Source organism: Lepisosteus platostomus, chromosome 7, assembly GCF_059453375.1.
Source record: "Lepisosteus platostomus isolate fLepPlt1 chromosome 7, fLepPlt1.hap1, whole genome shotgun sequence".
In the NCBI taxonomy this organism is placed as follows: domain Eukaryota; kingdom Metazoa; phylum Chordata; class Actinopteri; order Semionotiformes; family Lepisosteidae; genus Lepisosteus; species Lepisosteus platostomus.
Genome location: NC_142617.1, coordinates 11,913,736 through 11,936,423, shown reverse-complemented (window position 1 = coordinate 11,936,423; position 22,688 = coordinate 11,913,736). Strand labels below are relative to the sequence as shown.

Sequence of the window (22,688 nt, the reverse complement as noted above, 5' to 3'; positions counted from 1 at the left end):
CAAAGCTGCGGACCAGTCCTCTGTACTCTTCATCCTGCCCACCCTTGACACATCCCACAATTGCAGAGCCGTCTGAGAACTTCTGCAGGAGAAGTAGGCACAACTGGTCTATAGTCATTGAAGACAGAGGGGCGCCCTCTCTTTGGTACCAGGACCAGGCATGATGTCTTCCAGAGCACATGGACTATCTGCAAGCGCAGGGTCAGGTTGAACAGTTACTGGAGCACCCCGCTCACTCTGGGACAGACCTTATCTGGGCCTGTGGCCTTACCCTGGTAAAGCCTTCTCAATTCCCTTTTCACCTGGTCAGCCGTGATGGTCGGCCTGGCCTGGGGGATGGTGCTCATAGCACTGTCAGTGCTGCAGGTGTTAATGAGGGAGGTGTTGGAGAGTGGTAGGTGTTAGGGATGGGGTGGGGTGAGTAGCTGTTGTTGGTTGTAGCTGTAGGCGGCCATGATTCTGGGGGGATGGAGGAGGTGTTGGGCAGTCGCAGCTGCAATGGCTTAGGGAGCGTGTGGCAATGGGGGGATGGGTGTTGAGCCACAGAGGGCCCTGAATCAAACCTGTTAAAAAACTGGTTCAACTCGTTAGTCATCTCCAAGTTCCCCTCTGTTACGCCCCCAGCCAGTTTCAAGCCAGTGATCTCTCTCATGCTACTCCATACGTCCCTCACCCTATTCCTTTGCAGTTTGTCCTCTACCTTCCTCCTGTAGGCATCCTTGCTCTCTCTTAACTTCTGCTTTAGTTCCCTCTTCCCAGTCCCCTCTCCTAAAGGCTCTCTTCTTGTCATTCAGAAGAGCTTTCAGGTCTCTGGTGATCCAGGGTTTGTCATTGGGAAAGCAGTGTACTTATTTTGTGGGAATGGTGTTGTCTACGCAGAAGTTAATGTAGTCAGTAACACAGAGCACCATATTGTCTATGTTGTCCCCATGTGGCTCACAGAGCACATCCCAGTTGGTAACCTCCAAAGCACCACGTAGATCCTCCACAGCCTCCTGAGCCCATCTCCTCACAGTCCTCATGGTCGCAGGTTGACGCTGGACAATAGGCTTGTATAGTGGTAAGCAGGACAAGGTTGTGATCTGATCTGCCAGGGGGGAGGGCTGTGGATCTATATGCGTCCTTAGCATTGGCATATAATAAGTCCAATGTTTTGTTTTTTCTGGTCGGGCACTTAATAAAGTGTGCGTTAAAGTTATGTGTTATACATGTGCAAAAGAGTGATGTGCAATGTTTGTATTTTTTCTGCATTATATTTAAATGTACAGAAGTGCTGTGTGTCCACAAAACAATTCCCTCAGAGGACAATAAATCTTATCTTATCTTTTGGAAACAAATGTACTGAAGAGAAATACAAATGTAGAAATCACTCAAATTTGTTTGTTTTTCAGTACATCCTAGTATTTATCATCACTAGTCCTTTTCACTGTGTTTCTGTTTTTGGGATCCAGAAATTCCTCTTTTAGGAACAGATTTTTGTCTGTTTTTAATTGTTCTTAATTCACATCAAGAAAGCAAGAGATAAAGATTTCTCCCCAACCTCCATTTAATTTAATTGCACATTCTTCTAGTGTAATTCAATCCCACTGCAAACTTGCAAGTGCAAGATTTAAGGAAAATTTGATTTTACACTTTGACCTTTTCACCGTTGTGCAGTAAATCTCTCATCTCACACTAAATGTTTGAGTTTAAGTTGTAGACTATTTGTCTTCTATATGATGTACAATATATGTAATCCATGGGGAAGCTTTCAGGTCATATGTAAAAATATGTCTATATACAGTATATTAGAATAATGTACTGGTAAGTATTACATGTTACATGTAAGTATTTGAAGGATTATTTTATATTTTAGCTTTTCATAATAATTATACCAAAGAAAATTATCAATGATAAGATGGGAAAAGAGGTGGAGTCCAAGGAATAGCTCCAGACCTGTAATGTCTTCATTGTCTTCTTCTCCTTCAACCGGACTGGCACTGATTCTACTGGAGATCCTCCACAAGGAAGACAGCTTGTGAAGTAACTTGACAGCTTGGATGTGGAAAAAATAGAAAAAAACTGAGTCTGAGAACATTTCTACTGCCTGCTTGGCAAACAACTGTCTCACAATGCCATTTCATGTTTATCAGAGGAAATATTCATTATAGATGTCTTCAGGGAGCCTCAGCATGAAACAGGCATGTGATAATAAACTTTATTTTATATAGTGCCTTTAAAAAGTAGCTTCTCAAAGTGTTTTACAGGAAAGATAAAAAATTACCATAATAAACTGCGTTTGAATCTCCTCAGGGTAGGTGACTTTCTGACATCCTTCGGTGTGGCATTCAAAAGCTAAGAGGTATAACAAGAGAGGTCCCTGTCAACCAAACCCAAGATCACAATCAGATGAACAAGGGTTGTGAGGGGTGTAGGTAAATAATATCTTTTGAGATCTCAATTCTTCTTCTTCCAATGTGTTGGTAAAGCCTGTTAGCTAGAGAAAACTTTCACAAAATGAATAAAGATACATAAATTATACATGCATTTAACATTCTGTTATACAAAAATAATTAGTTCCATACAGGTTCAGATGGTACAGTAAGTGGAGATGTTTCAATACAAGTGGGATCAAGACCAGGCACATCTCAAAAGGCAGAGAAAAGTGTACCTTAACTGATACAGGACACTTATTTATTTTTTATATTCTTCTGAATAACCGCTAAGGATTGGCGAAGTACGTAGCAAATTGCACTAAGGTCCTGGCATCAATATTGTAATGGACTCGGGTTCCTGGGCTTGTGCCCTCACTGCTCCCGCCCCAGTTTGTCCTTTGCCTCATGGGTGCAAGCCCAAGTCTCCGGCGTCGCTCAACAGAGGTCTTGCTGGCTGAGCTAATGAAGACCTTCCTCCGCCGGGCGGCTAACATCCCTGTTATGCGAGCAGGGCGTCTTCGTTGACTGTTAATAAATCTCATTTGAATGGTTTCTAAATGACTCTTCCCAAACGTGTTTGGTTGAAGAGTTTGTTTCTCTCCCGTATTCTAACCCGCGTCCACAAGGTAGGCTTGACTGTAGCGTTTTAAATTCAAGATTTTTCAGTTAAGATCCAGCAAGATTAGCAGTGACCAATGCACCTACCTGTACATGCATTTTAACTACTATATTTAATTTTAATTATTTGTATTCAAAGTAGCGTTTGAAGTGTTACTATTCCGATTTAAAAACAGTTATCGGTATGATCGTGACTGGACCTTTCTACTGCTAATCATGGGCGATGATTTTTTAAGTAATTTAAAAATGTGAAACAAACATGAAATGCAAAACGAGTATTTATAATGTCAGAGGAGATATTACCTATTTTTAGTCACTATTTTATTGTCGGGATGCGTCAAGCATCGAATCGATCAATTTAACACAGGTGTAGGGGTCATTGCGTTCAGTCTCAGCGAAATTTAAAAATCCATTCTGATTGAAGCCTGATAACCACTGTGCAGTATATTTCTGTTCCGTGAAAGAGTAGCAGTCATACGTATACCTGTAGCAAACATTGCAGGACTGAAATTCAAATTGAACGAGATCTGTTATTGTTATTGTTATTGTTTGAGAGATTGACGATCTTAAACTTTTGGAGTTGTTGTGTACTCCTACATTGCGAAATCTCAGATTATGGTCTGGCACCGGTATAAGAGTGCTTTCAATAACTACATTTCTACTCCTGACGGTGCTGCTTGCAAGTACTTGTCTAATATTTACTTGCTACCATAGTAGACGCTGCTTATATACTTTAACTGTACAGTAGGTTATAGTTATACAGATAATTATGGATATACTATATATATTTTTTGTATTTATTTATAATGCACGCATCATGCACAATGTATTAACATACCTGTAATACATGAATTACTGTTCCTTTGCCCAAACGTACACAAATTGGGTAAATCAGGTTGATTAAACAAAACCTAGTTAGATCTTCTAACAGCGGATATCCAAGGGTTTATAAATGAAAAAAGAATATGAAAGGAACTAACACCCCACTATTACAAAAAATGAATTATAACACCTGTCTCTCATGGTGACATACTGGAAAAAAATCAGGTAGTTATATTATGAATGAAATATACAGTACCTGTATGGTTTTTTTTCACATTACTTGAGGATCTGTATGACAAACTGTGTTGTTTATATATTTTTTGTTTTCTTTTGTGCATTTCTCAGGAATCTGCAGGATAAGATGGCTGTCAACATTCCTGGCCTGATAGCTGTCATTGTGTTTTACATAGTCATCCTTGTAACTGGAATCTGGGCTTCTAGAAAGTCCAGAAAGGAAGAAAAGAAGTGCACAGGGAACAGGAGTGAAGTCACTATGGTTGGAGGTCGCAATATTAATGTTTTCATTGGGATTTTTACCATGACTGGTAAGATGCCCAGATGTGTTCATGTGCCTGTAACACACTGGAACACATTCTAATAGTAGTAGGATAATTTGAGGAAGATTCTGTTCTTCTCCTACAAGGGCCCAAAATGTTTCCTCAGTGAATGAAGTTTACCAATTAGCAGCAGTGCTTTTTGTACGTTTTCAGCCACGTGGGTTGGAGGAGGCTATATCTTGGGGACAGCAGAAGCAGTTTATGTTCCTACACAGGGCTTGATCTGGGCACTGGGACCTCTGGCATATGTGATCAACTTTGTTGTTGGTGAGTAAATGTCCCATTAGTGGAGAAGACAGCTGCTTGATGGCTCTATATCAGGGCCATCAGCTATCCTAGAGATCACAATTGATCAGATTTTATAAACCCTAAATCTGTCAATCATTTATTGTATTGAAGCAGGCAATTGTTTGGCAAATTAGTGTAAAGGTCATTTGATATGTAACTACTAAAACCCTGTTCTGTTCAAGGACAACCTGACTTAACAGAACCTATTCATTTACTGAATTAATTTTCAAAATTGATCAAAACTCACATGTATACCAAGTCTTCACAAATTGATGATTTAACAGTGATCTATAAGACTTACTGGATGGTGGCTCTTTAGGACCAGGGTTGGACACCTTGTACTACTGTATACTCTCAGCGAAATACCTTACACAATATGGGTGATAAAGTGAAAGAGATTGTCACATTACCTGTATGGCTTTACACCATAAAACATTTCAGTACCACTTTTTCAAATTAGGTGGGATTTTCTTTGCCAAGCCAATGAGATCCAAACAGTATGTGACAATGATGGATCCATTTCAACAAAAATATGGAAACACACTCACAAGTTTTCTTCTAATACCTGTTTTCATTGGAGATGTATTATGGGTGGCTTGCGTTCTAAGCGCTTTAGGTAAGTAAAAGCTCAACTTCTCTTTGTAAACAAAAGAATGTGTTATTTTTATATATAATATAAAAAATTCAACTAAAACCACTTCATAACATGTAAAATACAGTTATGAATCAAAACGTGTGATTTCCATTCAGCTGTCTCTTATGTTCTCCTTTTCAACAATGTAAGACACTAGTCGTTAACAATTTTTAAAGAGCATTATTTCAAAGCAGTTAGATGAAAAAGCCAATAAAAGGGCTGTTATACTGCAAGAATGAGAAATCAAAATAATTGTCGCATTCTTAACATAATGAGGACAATTTATTTTTCTTTGGCATCAACAGTGCAGTTTTGCACATATTGTAGTCAGAATACCTAGACGGCTGTTTGCCAGAGGCAGCCTTTTTTATGTGAGAAGAAATGACAATTAACATTTTTTCAGATTAAAAATGTATGTAAATCTGAGGGCCAACATCCATCCTCCAGGAAGGAGATGTTTACAGTACTTGTGTGTGTCATGGGCATTTTGTTTTAATAATCTGTTACAGGAGGAACAATGAGTGTTATACTGGACATGTCTTCCGTTCACTCAATCCTAATCTCGGCTTTAGTGGCCATAGTATATACACTGTTGGGAGGCCTGTACTCGGTAGCATACACAGATGTAATTCAGCTAACTGCCATGCTAATCAGTCTGGTAAGTGAACACTATTTTTTTCTTATAATGTTTTATATACATGTGGTGCAGTTCTAGTCCAAAGACACTTTTATTTAGGAAGTGCAAATGATACATTAATACTTTGCTTTTACATATTTATGGTATTTCTACAAACAACGCAATGACTATGATTGATCAAAGTTTATGTAGAATTCACAAGAGGAGCCCAGAGTTTCTGTCTTTAATGGCAGGTTATCAAATTGTCTTTGTGTGTTTTTATTCAGAAATGAAGCCTTTATATGGTACCACAGTCTTCCGTTAATCCATCTATCCACCCATTGTGTAACTGCTACATCACATTCAGGGTCACTGGAGAGCAAGAGCCCATCTTGGCAAATAATGGCCAAAAGGGATGCCAGTTTATTGCAGGACACACACACACACACACACACACACACACACACACACACACACACACACACACACACACACACACACACACACACACACACACACACACTAGCAACAGGGCCAATTCCTTTCAGAAGCCAGTTAACCAACCTGTATGTCCTCAGACTGTGGGAGGAAAGCTACAGTATGTGAACCAGGGAGAACATTCAAACTCCATGCAGATAGCACCCCAGGTCCAGAATTGAACCTAGGGACCCAGTGCTGCAAGGCTCTGCTAGCCACAGAGAAACTGCTGTCCATCTCCATGTATACCACAAGTCCAGAGTGACACAAAGAGATATCCATAATAAAGATTAAGTAGTTTCTTACTACAAAAAGCAACATCAAGTATTATTTGGTCAAAGTACCAGTTCAGTAGTTTGAATTTGTGCTTTTATCTCTTACCTTTATTTCAGACATACTAATTTGGTTGATTCTGAGATCCAATAAAATTGTCTAAAAACTACCTAGTACTACAGGAATGAACTACCAGTTGAAAAGTTGTGACGTGACTTTGATTGCTTACATAGCTAAGCAAGTGTCTCTAACAACTGTACAAGCCTCCAGCACTCTTAGGCAGAATTCCATTGAATTGAGATTCTGTATTTTAAACTTCCACTCAGACAGTTTAATACTTTATAATACTTTTTAATGGTTTAATACTTTGTGTTATAGATTTGACCAGAATAGATCTAAATCCTGACAATTCTGGCTTTACTGTGGCTGCTGTCAGCCCCTGTTTACTTGGTTCAACAGCTGATGATGTTGTAGGTATTCAGGGTAATTTTGGAAACCATGGTTTCTTGGCACCATCTAGTGACTTGTGTCTCTAGTGACACACTGTGAGCAAGGTGCTTTGTTAGGAAAGCCAAGAGGTAAGGAATATAACCAAAGCCTAAAGAGTCTGTTAGAGGTCTACTGTAGCTAATTTGGATACATGGAATTGTGGAAATCTGAAAGAAGTTGCATACTGTAGCAACATTGGTGGAGCCAATCTGTATCACGAAACAGATAAATAAGATCCTCAAATGGTTAACTACTAAAATCCAAATGGGCTAGGTAAGACACAAGAACAAGGCTGGACAGTCATGCTGTTTTCCAGAATGCATTGAGCACAGCAAAATAAACTCTGCTTCTCACTGTGCCACAGTACCTTTTATGTACAGTATGTAATATGGACTTTGTACATTATTAATTCAGTATCTGTGCAACACTAAGAAAAAAGGTACTTGCATTTTGCTTTTTAGAAAAAAATAATTAACATTTTTTTGTAGGATAATAAATGCACTGCAGCATACAGTACTTCTAGCAAAAAAACTACTAATATATCACTGTGTTTATTAAATCAACAAAAATAAATATATAAATTAAAGATGCTGATTCCTTCAAAGGTTTGTGCTCTTTTAATCACAGGGGCTTTGTATCCCATTTGTAATGAGGAATCCAGCATCCACAGATATCAGATTTACAGCCGTTCATGAACTGTTTCAAGCTCCCTGGATTGGGAAACTAGAGCTGAGTGATGCGGGCAAATGGATAGATGATCTTCTGATTTTTGTAAGTTTTATGCCATGAGAAACTCACCTACCAAAGCCTCTATGTCAATATTAGTCATAAATGCCATTGACCGTTGTAAATCTAACTAATGTCCTGTAAAGAAGGCCTTGTATCTTCCTTTTTATTATTTTCCCTATTAATATTAGTCAATGGTGTGTTGTAAAACTGCTTGTTTCAGACAAAGTATTATGCTATAGTTTGTAAACAGTTTCCACTACAGTGTAGCTGGCATGCTGACCTGTTTTGTTGTCTTTTTACTATTTCATATTAACTTCAGGCTCTAGGAGGAGTTTGCTATCAAGCGTTCTACCAGAGAGTGCTGTCTGCTGCATCTCCCTGCCAAACCCAAGTTACTTGCTTTGCTGCAGCCATCTTTTCTGTCATCTTGGCTGTCCCCTCTGTGCTTATTGGAGCTACAGCAGTGTCAACGGGTGTATTACACACCTGCATTTTTAACTTTAATTCCATTCACGTATTTGTTTGGGATTTCACCTTCTTTAGTTTTTAATGCTGGGTTGCTTTAAGTAAACGGAGACCTACTCAAATGCTCTTATCTATTAATAGGCCTAGCAATGCAGTTTTTTCATATTTTATTCTTAATTTCATAAGTAAAGAAATAATCTACAATTTGTGAAAGACTCTGTGAAAGTGAAAGTATACTATATCAATAGCAAATGGAACATTTTATAATCCTGAATTACTTATTGTGTCATTGTAAACAGTATTGCTTTGCAACCAGGAACATTTGAAAGTCATGATTTCAGCATGAGTACTAATGACTAAAACTAATGTTACACCTTAGATGTTCCAGGATGTATTGTTGTTCCTCTATCAACAGTGATGCTATAAGCACTATTATACAAGCCTTCCGTACTAGTTAAATGAACAGTCAATACTTTTGAACTACAGTATTGTGAATTAACATTCATCTTTAGCATTATGTTTTATTTCATGTACTGCAGCAATGTTTTTTATACATGTTAAAACTCATTGTAAAATCACCTCTAGCCTCATTTTACGGCTCTGTTTCAGACTGGAACCAGACGAGCTATGGCTTACCCACACCATTTGAGAGAGGTGAAGCTGCTAAGATTCTCCCCATCTCGCTGCAACACCTCTGTCCACCCTTCATCTCCATCGCTGGTATCGGGGCCATCGCAGCAGCGGTGATGTCTTCAGTGGACTCTGCCATGCTGTCTTCTGCCTCCCTGTTCGCACGAAACATCTACAAGAACATCTTGAGAAAAACGGTGAGCCTTGTTACCTGCGATAAACATAAGGACAGTTTGTATTGGTGTCACACATGAGTATTTTACTCATTTGTTTTGTTGTTTCAATGTTATACCTCCAGGCTTCTGAGAACGAAGTGGTGTGGGTGGTGAGAGTTTCTGTGCTCGTCGTTGGGTTGTGCGGAACAGGCCTCGCCGTCACAGCGGACACTGTCTATGGATTCTGGCTGATAAGTGGAGATGTGACTTACACTGTGCTTTTCTCTCAGCTCATCTGTGTTCTGTATTTCCCCAGTACTAATAGTTATGGTGCTGCTGCAGGCTTTGTTGTGGGCGCAGTGCTAAGGTTATTAGGAGGGGAGCCCGTACTCGGCATCCCACCAGTGATTCATTTCCCTTACTGTAGACTCATTGACGGGGTCTATGTCCAATATTTTCCATTCAGAACCCTGGCAATGCTGCTTTCTTTAATCACCATCATGCTTGGTTCCTTCCTGGCATCAGTGCTGTTCAACAGAGGTCTTCTTCCAGAAAGGTGGGACGTATTTCAAGTCAAAAAGCACAATGATGAAATTCTCAGAAGATCACACTATTAGGAAACGTGTTTAGATGATAAACTAGCAGTTAATGAGGACTCACCTGTTGAAAAGGAATCCTAGAAGACTTGTACAATATATATACTGTATATATATACTGAGAACTATTAGGAATGCAACTAATGAGGGTTGGAACCAATAGCATGTAATGTCAGTTTATACAGTACTTTAAGACTGACATGATTTATATCTTCAGTCTAAATTAAACATTATGGATTATGGTAATTACTTAACTATTGAGTGTTCTGTTATGGTTGTTAATGTATTCATAAACCAACCCTTAATAGCAGGATGTATGAAGTTCAGTTTCTTGCAGCAGTCCCATCTATGTGTATTTCCTAAATTCTCACCATTCTAAATCTTTGCGTGACGTTGTTTCTTTTAAAATGTGTTTTCCAAATTATTTTTTTGTTTTTGGTGTTTGATGGTGTAGAACTCTGGAACAAGTCATTAATTTTAGCATGCATTTGGTTTTCCTATTCGGTGTAAGAAAATGTGAATTATTTGGAAAACAAATGTAGTGAGAGAATTTAAAAATGTTACAAGTACTACTGGTTAAAATACTCATTTGTGGTGTTTTTAATGCTTCCTAGTGTGATCATGTTGAGTTTTTTTCACTGTCTTTCTGTTTTTTGCATCCATAAATTCCTTTTCTATGAACTGAATTTTGATTGTGTTTTTAATTACTCTAAACCCAGATTAGGAAACCAGCAGGGGGCTCTGTTCATTAGAAGTTCATTTCTCTCCAACCTTCATTCAGTATCTTTGCACTGTCTTCTACCATAAAAGAATTTAATCTCAGCAGGAAATTTGTGGCTCAAGATGGATTAAGCAGAATACTGTATGTGAGAGTAAAGAAAATTTGGTTTTACAGTTTTCTATTGCCCAACTTCATGAGAAAAAGTCTCATCTGGTACTGATTGTACTGTAAGTGTATGTCGGTTTAACTACAGAGTTTAAAGATTAACTGGTTATGTGATATAGTGTATCTAAGATGGGTAGCTGCGTCAGCATGCGCAGTTTGCAAAGGAACAAGTAATAGGTTTATTCCATGCTGAAAAGAGAAGAGAGAAAACACAACATTTTGGCTGTGAAGCCTTCTTCGGGTGTGACGTTTAGAAATACTCTATACAAAACAAATCAGAGCAAATCCATGAACAGAAAATAGGTTTTAGCCTATGCAAGGTACAATGTAGCATTTTGCTTATGTTTGAAGAAATGTGTTGCTTTCTTAATGAGGTTCTTTTTGTTTTTTAGAAGTATTTCTGAAAATGTAGCGCATTTTATTGTTTTGTGTGTGTTTTGTAGCCAAATTTCCACACATTTGGCTACATAAAAACACTGATGTTTTCTGACAATAGGGAACTTACTGAAAATTAATTGGAACCTTGTAATATTTGAATAAACACTTTACAAGACATTCACTTGTAGTGGAGAGGTTAATGCAATATTCTTACACCCAACTCAGATTTTTTATCTAATAAAATAAGGTTATAATAATAAAAGGTTATGTGTAATTGGATAGCAGTGAGCATGGCTCAGGAAAGATGTCTCACCAAGCTGTTATACACATTTGTAATTTCTTATTTGTTAATTCTTGTGAACAATTGGTGGTTCTTCATTATAAGCATAGAAAAATATCCAGACACTCAGGTCATGGCTTGTACTTAAATGAAAAGTTCTGATAGGAGAGTTTGAGGTTTTGAAATGAACATTGTGCAGTAAGAGAACTTTAGAAGACAATACGACTTTAGTTCATAAATGCAAGACAGTAAAAACCAAATGCTTACAACTTTCGACCCAGTTACTGTAGTAATGCAGTCTCCTGAGCCAAAAGAAGTACTTAATTATACTATAGCTTTTCAAGAGCTGAGTAATGCTGACTGTTAGAAAAAATAATCTTTCATTGTAAGAGGAAAAGTTTGGCACATTTGCTAATGCTCATTTTGTTTTCAAGGAGCAACTTTTGCTAAATATAATTAACCTCCTTACGCCCTGCCAAAACTGAACCAGAAGTAAGAATACTGACCAAAAAGCTCAAGGTATTGTGCGGTTGCTTTTCTTTCTAAATAAAGACCACCAGATATTTGGTAAGACTCTACTTTTTGATTATTTTCATATCCTTTGAAAGGAGATATACCATCAAATGAGATCAGATTTTTATTGTTTAGAACAAACCAGTTATGGATACTGACAAAAAGGTTTGGGTATTATTGTGTTTGTTATTGAATAAGGGACCACAAATTTTAATTGTCCTAGTGATTCTAGCAAATGCTTTACTTCACAATACATTCATTTTCATAAACATGGGAGCAGAGCAGTCTTACGGTATGACACAGTTTTATTTTTGATGGAACCTTCATTCATAACAAGGGGGGAAAATCATTTCAGTGACATATATTGTTTCCCTACATGAAAATGTATTATTTAGTTTTTATCCTTCTTCAAGTTTTATTTGCATAAGTATGTTTCAGTGCATAGTACTTCTTAGTAGGATATACTGTATTCAATTTATATATATTTAAGTTTTAAAGGTCTTTGATGTGAAAGTCAGTGACATCAAATTGATAATTACCTTAGCCGTCCATGTAGCCAAATGAGGCTGGTAAATTAACAGCAGTCTTTCAGCAGTGATACTGATCTTTTTTCAAAAGCATATGCTAATGTACTGTGATCAGTCCCTCTGGACAAATGATCTAAGTAAATCTAACTACACAGAGTGATAACAACTAATTTAAAAAATGTGTTGTAAGTTTTTGGAGGGGGTGTCATCTTAAATCTCTGCTTTGTTGAATTTTTTTCTTCTTACCAATTCCAGTGGCTTTGTGTCCCATTTACTCTTCTGAGCCCAGCATCTACTGACATTGCATACACAGCACAGAATGAACTCTACCAGTCTCCCTGGATAGGGAAAATTGAGCCGACAGAATTGGAGAGATGGCATTAGATTGCTAATGGTAATGTCAGATAGACAGATGAATCATCCATTCCAAGTGATTATATACTCTATTGGTGTGAGAATTCTTGATTGTCTTGATTTTGTTACCTGTAAAATAAGATGTTTACCTTGTCAGTGCAAAGTTTAGCTTGTTTTTCCAAGCCCATTAATATAGTTACTCAATCGTTGACAGTTTCAATTCTTTTCCGGACTTTGGGAGGAATATGTTACCAAGCCTTTTATCAAAGGATCTTGGCAGTAGCTTCTACCACTCAGGCACAGGTCACATGCTATGTTGGATCAATCTTCTGCTTTGTCTTACGCATTCCTTCTGTGATTATTGGGGCTGTAGCAGCTTCAACAGGTCAGAAATCCTTTTTTGCTTGTTATGTCTTGATACAAATTAATTAGAACATTATAACTTAATTTCCTTTCTGAAGAAAATAAACTTGTATCTTATAATTAAGGTTAGACATTTTAATTATAATTGATGATGAAAACCTTATATAGACTGAATGACACTTATGGTGACCTAATGGTGTGATCTCAGGGTAATAAATGACCTAATGACCTAATGGTGTGATCTCAGGGTAATAAAACTAGACGCGTTGATGGAGTCAATAGTGTCAATTACTGTTCAATAAAGTCAGGTTCTTCTTGAGGACAATGTGAGTTTTTTACGGTATCACTGCTGTTTCAGACTGGAACCTGACCAGTTATGGTTTGCCCACGCCATACGACCGCAAACAAGCTGGTATGATTTTCCCCATTACCCTGCAGCATCTCTGTCCTTCCTACATTTCCATCGTAGGCATTGGGGCTATTGCTGCAGCAGTGATGTCATCCATAGACTCGGCCTTGCTTTCCTCTGCCTCCCTGTTTGCACGAAACATCTACAAGAACATCTTGAGAAAAAAAGTGAGGAACAGTTGAATAGATCGGATTTAGCAAGTAACATTTTATAAAATTACTGTAGTAACTTAAAACACTCCATCTAGAGATGCAGTGCCTTCTAAAATATTCACACCATTCCAATGATGTCCCATTCTGTTGCTGACATATAACTTGTTTAATTCATAGAAGTGTTCCATTTAAGTATTATAGATTATTGTTGATCTCATGATAAAAATATCTTCTCCTCCCCTTCATAGGCATCTGAAAACGAAATAATGTGGGTGGTGAAGTTTTCAGTTCTTCTTTTTGGGTCAATTGGAATGAGTCTGGCAATGACAACCAACTCTGTCTTTGTGTTTTGGCTGCTCAGTGGAGATATGATGTATACTGTGGTTTGTGCCCAGCTTCTCTGCATTCTCTTTGTTCCCAAGTCAAATGGTTATGGTGCCTGCGTGGGATTTGTGTTGGGACTGACGCTGAGGTGTCTAGCCGGGGAACCCATCTTGAACATTGCCCCTGTGATTCACTTCCCTGGCTGCAGGCTTGTGGATGGTGTCTATGTGCAGTATTCCCCTTTAAAACCATCTCCATGCTGATCTCCTTTTTCAGCATTGTGATAGTTTCCCACCTGGCATCCTTTCTTTTTAACAAAGGGCTCCTAAAGGAAAAGTGGGATATCTTTAATGTCAAGGAAAAGAGCAGCATCACACTGAAAGATGTGGCACTGAATGAATTAACAGAAGAGAGCATTCTTCACAATTGTCAGCCTTCTCCCATCATCAGTAAAGAGGGCTCTGCTTGAGTTAGAATACACCAATAATGCACACTTCTTCATGGAAGACACAGATAATACATCACGTTTACGTCTACATACAGTAGGTCACTACTAGTTCATAAAAAATGTTTTGAAGGTTCCAGCATTTTGATTGAACAATGTTGTAGCAGACCAGCTGTAGTAAGAATAGTACTGTAGTTTCAGCTGATCTGTCACAAGAGGTTCTTAAGGCCTCTAATGCCTGTATACAGTATGTGTAAGTTAACGAGTGGTGCATTGATTGTATAATTAGTTAATTGGTGAAGGGCTGAGAGTCACATTTTTCAAAGGGGTTAGAGTTAGGGTTAAAGGGACTCATAGTGATAGGTGATATTGGGTTGTTGTTTGATGGGTTCAGAGGTCCTTTGTTATTTTCATGTGCTCATGCCTCACCAGCCTACTGTTTACACAGAAGCCTGGCACAAATATCTAACACTTTATAATACTGAAAATAAAAAGTACAGAAATAACTTTAAAAAATTGGATTAAAATCTGAATGAGAGAGGAAACAATAGTTGTAATCATTATTCAAATGGTGCAGTTCCTCCAGCTACCGATTAAAGTTCAGCTGAGCGTTGAAGATATATTTTTTATTACTGCTTGTAGTAAATTTCAGAATTGTGTTTTGATAAACTGGACATGAAGAATCTCTAACTGGGTTTCCATGCGCACTAGTTTTCTAACACTTGGTATTCAGAATACGGTATCCATTGTTGTAAACATAGTCACAATAAGATGAAAAATATTCCTGATGTACAACGCAGTAACTTCTCTGAAGCATTCCAAACGTGTCTTGTATGTGGGTATACAGTGAAGCAAGTCAAGCAGGCTGTTCCTCTTTGCCGGAAAGCAGTCTGTGTTCAAATTATTGTTTTAAACCAGTGCAACATGGCTTGTTGAACCCAGAATAGGTGGGCTTGAGAACAGAAACATTCTGTCTGGATCATTTTGAACATTTGGATGTGGCTGTTTGACACGATGCTCAGAGCATTTGCTTCCTATTTCTCACTTACAGCACATGTGTGCTCAAATATGAAGAGATTTGGTGTTTTCTACCATCCCTGGCCTGGTTGAGTATGCATTCTTACTTTTCACATCCACCCATCCATTTTCTAACCTCGTCTTCCAATTCAGGGTCATGGATATATAATATACTGTATAGAATTTACTGATGGTTAGCTTTATTCAGATTATCATAAACAAGCTGTCTGCCCTGTGATGGGCTTGTTAACTTGTGCCCTTGCTTGCTAGGATGGACTCCACATAAGCAAACCTGAATTGAAAGAAACAGTAGATGGATAAATAAGCAGTCATTCAGCAACATTGCCTGGAAGACACTTGAGCCTGGAAGGTGTCTAGAAGAACTTGTGGTATTCACTGGGTAGTGACTGTTCATTAACAGTGAATCTGAAAGATGGGTGGCTGGAGTTTTAGGTTTCAAAGGCATGTGCTGCAAGAAGAGCTGGCAGAAGAATTCTTACATTCGTGTAGGAAATTAATATGAGTTTAAAGGGTTTAATGAATGATTGATCATGGGGTCTTTCAGTAAATTCAGCACACAGCAGTAGTTAAAAAATAACACATTACATCGCTGTTAACAGGGACAGTTATCTTGTTCTCAGATTAACCATTTTATAATAATGTCGTAAGATCCAAATTAAACTACATACAGTATATTGCAAAGTTTCTTCTAACCATGCAGCCACAAAAGCCGCTGTAATACATCAAAACAATTTGTTTTTCTTTCCATAATTTATTAATGACAATTACCAGGTGAAGTTTACTTTATTGAACAATCCATCCATCCATTTTCTAACTGCTTCTTCCAATCCAGGGTCATGACGTGCCAGAGTCTATCCCAGCAAGAAATGGGCTCAAGGGCTGTTTTTCACTGATATCTTGTCTCCTACTAGAAGGTCAGTTCACCTACAAAGGGTGACAGTTTCTTTCAGAAAAACAGGGGCAATGTTTGCTTTGGAGCAGGACTGTACAGCAACCCAGCTCCTGGAGAGGTCCTGCAGACTTTATGAAATGTCTTTTAATTGACAGATGAAGTAACAGATTTGGAAAGTTTGTTCGCTCATCCTCATTAAAAATCTGATTGTTCCACTTTAGTCATTCAGAGCTTAGCTGGAAGGAATGCCAGAAGACACTGTAGCTTTCCACAAGCAGTCACTGCTCTCTCCTGAAGCAGTGCTGAGGATAATTCACGTGTAGAAAAATATCCTTTCCTTATCGACAAGGCCCCCTCAGTGTATTCAGTGTTGCTTTTTGAATGAAAGAAAGGATTTGTTTACTGAAGGTTTCTGCAATTCACCACACACAGAAAAAATGGGTTTGCTATTGTGTGAAGAAAATATTCTAACATTTCTAAATAAGCAGAATTGTTCATGTAACACGTCTAAACTGCATCATTTAAAAACTGCAATATTGATGGCCTATGCCATTCTGAATCATCAGACTGTATTGCATTTCATTTCAATGAGGTTCATATTTCTTTCATTGGATGTTAGAAATATAGCTAATCGGCTATACCAAGTGAAGTTCTAGTCCGAGTATTGTCGGCAGAGAAATATTACCCTAGAGGACATGTGTAAAAACAAGAGGAGGAGACTCTACATTAGAGAAAGTCTAGATGAAGGTACCCAGCCATATTATTTATGTTGGAAGCCTGGGTTCCTTTGAGAAATGGCTGAATCACCTAGCAGCCATATGAGTTTGTAGCCTTTGTTTTGTATAATGGAGAAGCTCTCTATAAATTATAATCTCATTTGAAGAGGTAAAATAGAAAATCTCCATCATGCTAGAGTATCTAAGAAATACAAAATGCAACTAGAGCAGGGCAATTGTGATCCTGCAAGGTAGGTGTGTCTGCAGGTTTTCTTTCCAGCTTGACTTTTAATGACCTAAATCTGCTCATTGTTGGTTTAACATGACCAATTTAACTACATCGCCCAGCTCTTCAGGTGCTGCTGTTCTGAAGAGACCTAGAAATCCTCCAGGACTTGCTTGGTGACCATAGTAAGATATTTTTAAAACATCGATTCCATTACCTTATTATCCATTCCAAAACTGTAACTAAATAATTCTGAATCAGATCAGTTCAGTTCATTGTCATATGTACAAGTGCAATGAAATGCTTATTTGCATGTATGCTCCAATACAAAGACATTAATGAAATTCTGAAAACATAAACACAGAACAGCAGCAGACACAACAAGTTAAATAACATACAACTTGATGATCTATCAGATCATTATTTAATTCTTCGGATAAGAGGTATTGTAAACTCTTACATAAATGTGTCTTTGTACTGTATTAACATGTACATTTCACAAATACCTGTACTTTTCTGGTCCTAAGTCTTCAGCTATGCTAAAACAAGGCCAATGTGATGGAAAACAGTGTACATCTATACGATGTATATGCAGACAATGGAAAAGGTTTCAGGTCATTTGTATATATATTGGAACAATTTATTGGATATGGAAACCTTAAGCTTTTCATAATAATTAAAATGTAGAAAATGGTTTAAGAAAATGTTATATACTGTAATCAAACCACAGAAATATGTTGGTAGCAGGCTTAATATAAAAATATAGTGATGGGATGAAACTTTTTTACGGTCCTGCAGACAGAAGCTGGAAAGGGAAGCTGGTTGGAGGAACTGCACCAGACCTGCAATGACTTCACTCCTCCAACTGGACTGGCCTGATTTCACTGGAGATCTCCTGCAGCGGAGACTTCCTATGACTTTGCTATACCTCTGATTTGTTTTCCATCTTGAACATTAATTATTATTAATTAAACAAGATGACACTAAGATTTAAAACTAAGACACATACTGTAGAGTATGTTTCCATTATTATGCTGTGTATTTTTCATCACAGAGATACAAGTGTTCTAAGAGGCCATTTTGTGCATAACGTCCGAGGAACAGAAGTGGTACAGATAAAACTACACCAACTTTACATTTATTCATTGTGAATTCTCTTGCAAGGCACTGTTCGAAGACGACAAATGAGATGAACAGTTAATTGAACTGAATATCTGATACCAAAAATGTGAGGGTGCTGCCCTCAGCTGTGGTTGAGGGGGACAGTCTCACCACAGTAAAAATTCCCCTGACAATTCCCACAGATTTTAAAGGGATTTTATTTTTATTTCACAGGGACAAGAGCCAATTAGTCACACAGCCATTTTTTTGAAAGAAGCCACATCATAGTTGAGCATCTTGGTCCCACAACCTTTTATGTAAAAAAAAATGCCTCCTGTTCTCAGTTTAAAATTAACTAACTTTACTAACCTGTAGTTTTGTGATTCACTGTGTTTCTTGAGAGGTCCACTGAGTTGATGTCTTTCATAAAAACAGCTGGATGATATCTTTGCAGTCTTAGATCTTAGTAATTCGTTACTAAATGCTCAGTTAGTGGACTTCAGCTCTGCATTTAATACGCTGCAGCCCCATCTATTGATAAGCAAGTTGAAGCAAATGTCTGTTAACCATAACTTTATAAGATGGTACCATTCGTTTTAAACAAACCGCACACAGTATGTCAGGGTCAACAAAACTCTTTCTGAGTCACAATCCATTAGCACAGGTGCCTCGCAGGGCTGTGTGAGCTCTCCAGCTGTGTTCACACTTTATACAAATGATTGTACTAGCAGTAGTCAAAGCAACTTCATTTTCAAATTCTCAGATGATACAGCTGTTCTTGGCTTAATGCAAAGGGGTAGCAGTTCATCTGTATACATGTCAGAAATGTTAGAATGTTAGAGATGTTAGAAATATAGCTAATCAGCTATACCAAGTGAAGTTCTAGTCCGAGTATTTTCGGCAGAAAAATATTACCCAAGAGGACATGTGTAAAAACAAGAGGAGACTCTACATTAGATAAAGTCTAGATGAAGGTACCCAACCATATTTATGCCGGAGGCCTGGGTTCCTTTAAGAAATTAGCTCAATCTCCTAGCAGCCATATGAGTTTGTAGCCTTTGTTTTGTATAATGGAGAAGCTCTCTATAAATTATAATCTCATTTGAAGAGGTAAAATAGAAAATCTCCATCATGCTAGAGTATCTAAGAAATACAAAATGCAACTAGAGCAGGGCAATTGTGATCCTGCAAGGTAGGTGTGTCTGCAGGTTTTCTTTCCAGCTCGACTTTTAATGACCTAAATCTGCTCATTGTTTGTTTAACGTGACCAATTTAACTACATCGCCCAGCTCTTCAGGTGCTGCTGGTCTGAAGAGACCTATAAATCCTCCAGGGCTTGCTTGGTGACCATAGTAAGATATTTTTAAAACATCGATTCCATTACCTTATTATCCATTCCAAAACTGTAACTTAATAATTATCAGTCAGATCAGTTCAGTTCATTGTCGTATGTACAAGTGCAATGAAATGCTTATTTGCATGTATGCTTCAATACGAAGACATTAATGAAATTCCAAAAACTTAAACAGAACAGCAGGAGACACAACAAGTTAAATAACATACAACTTGATGATGTTATGCCCCGACAAGCTCCAACACCGCCGGATTAGCTCCACCAATTACCAATGCGCATTCCACACGTGCTAGAGACTCTTTGGGGCCATCCTCAACGAGATCAGGCTGGACCTATCAGGCCAATTGGGGAACCTCCCACAGTATTTAAACCCTAATGAAGTAGTCCTCAGGGCTCAGACATTGAGTCATTAACTGTGCTTTTAATTTGTCTTAGTTTCAGGTTCTCAGAAGTATTTCTAAGTGTTTCTTAATCCTTGGTCATCATTGCTACTAATCATCTCTTCATCACCTCAGACCTTGGCCTCTGCTCTGCTTGCTTCACCTGTGTAGCTTCTGCCTCAGATGTGTCCTCAGTCTCAGCTCTGTTTGTTCTCTTCAGTGCTGTCATCGAATAAATTATCTTGATTGCTGCATATCTTGGCTCATTGACTCTAATTTTTGCCAAGCCCGTTTCAACACCTGGTCGGGCCCGGCGTAACAGATGATCTATTGGATCGTTATTTCATTCTTCAGGTAAAAGGTACTGTTAACTCTTGCAGAAATGTATTTGTACTGTATGAACATGTACTTTTCTGGTCCTACATCTTCAGCTGTGCTGAAACAAGGCCAATGTGATGGAAAACTGTGTATATCTATACGATGTACTGTATATGCAGACCATGGAAAAGGTTTCAGATCCAATGTGTATATATATATTGGAACAACTTATTGGATATGGAAACCTTGAGCTTTTCATAATTATTAAAATGTTGAAAATGATTTTAGAAAATGTTATATAATCAAACAATAGAAATATGTTGGTAGCAGGCTTAATATAAAAATATAGTGATGGGATGAAACTTTTTTTACGGTCCTGCAGACAAGCTGGAAAGGGAAGCTGGTTGGAGGAACTGCACCAGACCTGCAATGACTTCACTCCTCCAACTGGACTGGCCTGATTTCACTGGAGATCTCCTGCAGCGGAGACTTCCTATGACTTTGCTATACCTCTGATTTGTTTTCCATCTTGAACACTAATTATTATTAATTAAATAAGATGACACTAAGATTTAAAACTAAGACGCATATTGTAGAGTATGTTTCCAATATTATGCTGTGTATTTTTCATCACAGAGATACAAGTGTTCTAAAAGGCCATTTTCTGCATTATGTCTGAGGAATGGAAGTGTTACAGAAAAAAATACACCAATTTTTCATTTATTCATTGTGAATTCTCTTGTGAGGCACTGTTCGAAGACTACAAATGAGATAAACAGTTAATTGAACTGAATATCTGATACCAAAAATGTGAGGGTGCTGCCTTCAGCTGTGGTTGAGGGGGACAGTCTCACCACAGTAAAAAATCCCCTGACAATTCCCACAGATTTTAAAGGGATTTTTTTATTTCACGGGGACAAGAGCCAATTAGTAACACAGCCATTTCTTGAAAGAAGCCACATCATAGTTGAGCATCTTGGTCACACAATCTTTTATGTAAAAGAAAATGCCTCTTGTTCTCAGTTTAAAATCGGCTAACTTTACTAACTTGAAGTTTTGTGTTTCACTGTGTTTCCACTGAGTTCTTAGATCTTAGTAATTTGTTCCCCTACCATCTGGCAGAAGGTTCCGTTCACTCCATTCGCACACAACTAGACTCCAAATTAGCTTCTTCCCCAGAGCTGTCAAGTTGGTGAGGGTGGCTCCCTCCCACCATATTATGATCTCTCCTAACGTCTTCCTGTACCCACAATGACTGTACTCCTACACCACTACACACACATGTAAGCCGAAATTGTACTGTCCCCTCGATAGCCCAGTAAAACTGTACCGGTTGTAATAAAATGTAATATGTATTAATAAACCATACTATTTTTGCACTGTTTTTGTCCAGTTATATTTTCTCTGTTTGCGGAATTTTGCACAGTTTTGATCACTTGATTACATGTTATTTATGTTATGTTATTACATGTTACTGTTATTGCTATTGTGTTACTGTCTATTGTCTTATCTTCTGTCCTATTTATATAATGCGCCTGAGTGACTAATGAGAAACACTTTTCATTATACTATGCACCTGTGTAAGTTTAATGACAATAAAGTTGAATTGAAATTCGTTACTAAATGCTGTTTGTGGACTTCAGCTCTGCATTTAATAAGCTGCTGCCCCATCTATTGATAAGCATGTTGAAGCAAATGTCCATTAACCATAACATTATAAGATGGTTCCATTCATTTTTAACAAATTGCACACAGTATGTCAGGGTCATCAAAACTCTTTCCGAGTTGCGATCCATTAGCACAGGTGCCCCTCAGGGCTGTGTGAGCTCTCCAGCTGTGTTCACACTTTATACAAATGATTGTACTAGCAGTAGTCAAAACAACTTCATTTTCATATTCTCAGATGATACATCTGTTCTTGACTTAATGCAAAGAGATAGCAGCTCATCTGTATACATGTCAGAAATCTAAAGGTTTCTGCAATGGTGTGACAACAATAGCCTAATTTTGAATGCTAAAAAAACAAAAGAAATAGTTTTTGATCCCTTAGCAGCTGGTGATCACTCACAGGTAGTAATCCACAATGAACTTATCATTCAGGTTGATTCATACACAGTAAGTACTCAGGTGTACACAGACCGTAACCTGTGCTGGTCTACTGTTGAGAGTGTTTGCTCCAAAGTTCAGCAGTGCTTATATTTCCTGCTAAGACTAAGAGTGTTTGGGGTTCGACAGGAAGTAATGGTACTCTTTTACCGTGCTGTAATCA

The 22,688-nt window shown here is 38.0% G+C and overlaps 2 protein-coding genes and 1 pseudogene across 3 annotated transcripts in view; all 3 read left to right on the top strand.

Moving 5' to 3' along the window:
* LOC148658188 (high-affinity choline transporter 1-like) overlaps positions 1-11,836 on the top strand; it is a 42,772-nt gene extending 30,936 nt beyond the window's left edge. The window contains exon 5 of the mRNA XM_088639276.1: positions 11,742-11,836. The gene's annotated coding sequence lies outside the window, so the exon portion shown is untranslated. The remainder of the gene's footprint in view (positions 1-11,741) is intronic.
* LOC148658189 (high-affinity choline transporter 1-like) lies at positions 2,835-9,993 on the top strand. Its single transcript, XM_088639274.1, has 9 exons — positions 2,835-3,040; positions 4,200-4,399; positions 4,565-4,678; positions 5,160-5,315; positions 5,843-5,991; positions 7,816-7,959; positions 8,237-8,390; positions 8,992-9,209; positions 9,311-9,993. The coding sequence occupies exons 2-9, from the start codon at positions 4,216-4,218 to the stop codon at positions 9,782-9,784; spliced, it is 1,593 nt and encodes a 530-aa protein (XP_088495400.1). The 5' UTR covers positions 2,835-3,040; positions 4,200-4,215; the 3' UTR covers positions 9,785-9,993.
* A 254-nt stretch (positions 11,837-12,090) lies between the features above and the next one.
* On the top strand, positions 12,091-14,898 carry LOC148658187 (high affinity choline transporter 1-like; annotated as a pseudogene). Its single transcript, XR_015940069.1, has 4 exons — positions 12,091-12,112; positions 12,898-13,086; positions 13,423-13,640; positions 13,874-14,898. The product of XR_015940069.1 is annotated as a high affinity choline transporter 1-like (transcript).
* Positions 14,899-22,688: the final 7,790 nt, after the last annotated feature.

Bases quoted from the DNA above. Each gene is read 5' to 3' on its own strand.
- LOC148658189 (XM_088639274.1), top strand. From the start codon at position 4,216: ATGGCTGTCAACATTCCTGGCCTGATAGCTGTCATTGTGTTTTACATA. The intron at 7,960-8,236 runs GTAAGTTTTATG...TATTAACTTCAG, and splicing joins TAGATGATCTTCTGATTTTT to GCTCTAGGAGGAGTTTGCTA. The intron at 8,391-8,991 runs GTGTATTACACA...GCTCTGTTTCAG, and splicing joins AGCTACAGCAGTGTCAACGG to ACTGGAACCAGACGAGCTAT.